At 49.8% G+C, this 542-nt stretch overlaps 1 protein-coding gene across 1 annotated transcript in view; it reads left to right on the top strand.

Moving 5' to 3' along the window:
* The first annotated feature begins 46 nt into the window (after positions 1–46).
* NUP107 (nucleoporin 107kDa) overlaps positions 47–542 on the top strand; it is a 30306-nt gene continuing 29810 nt past the window's right edge. Inside the window, 1 exon segment of the mRNA XM_009874620.1 lies at positions 47–54. Coding sequence (XP_009872922.1) covers positions 47–54 — 8 coding nt within the window.

Here is a 542-nt window from a genome sequence, read left to right as displayed (position 1 = left end):
CGGCGGAGGCGGGAACGCTTGAGCCCGGGCCGGGTCGGAGGCCGCCATGGACAGGTGGGAGGCCGCGGAGGGGAGGAGATTTTAATCAATCTGGGTTTTTTTGTTGGTGGAATACGCGTAAAGGAGGTTGTTAGTTACGCAGGAATCACTGAACGGGGTCTTGGCGAGTGTGTTCCACAGGCGGGCCCGGGCCTGCCAGGGCAGTCACAGCTGAGGCCTGCGCACCCCGCCAGGAGCTTCTCATTGGCTTTTCGGTAATTGTTACCGGCTTTTTTCTCCCCTTCTGCAAGACACGGGAACTTTCTCAGTCTGCGATGATTTTGTGTATCTGAAGAAAAAGGCCCAGCAGTGAAATCATGTAATTCTTTCGGGTTTTAGTTCAAAATTGAATTTCATAGTGTTGCATCTCTTACCAGTATTTGGGAGTTTTTTATTTTTTAAATTAGAAAATGTCTCTTGTGGTGTAGGAGCAACAAAGTGTGGCTTTTCTGGCAAACTCATTTTCCTGAACAGAGGAGCGCCACTAAGTGTTCTGTAGGGAA

This window comes from Apaloderma vittatum, unplaced genomic scaffold, assembly GCF_000703405.1.
Source record: "Apaloderma vittatum isolate BGI_N311 unplaced genomic scaffold, ASM70340v1 scaffold2788, whole genome shotgun sequence".
Taxonomy (NCBI): domain Eukaryota; kingdom Metazoa; phylum Chordata; class Aves; order Trogoniformes; family Trogonidae; genus Apaloderma; species Apaloderma vittatum.
This window is presented reverse-complemented; position numbering and strand designations above follow the sequence as displayed.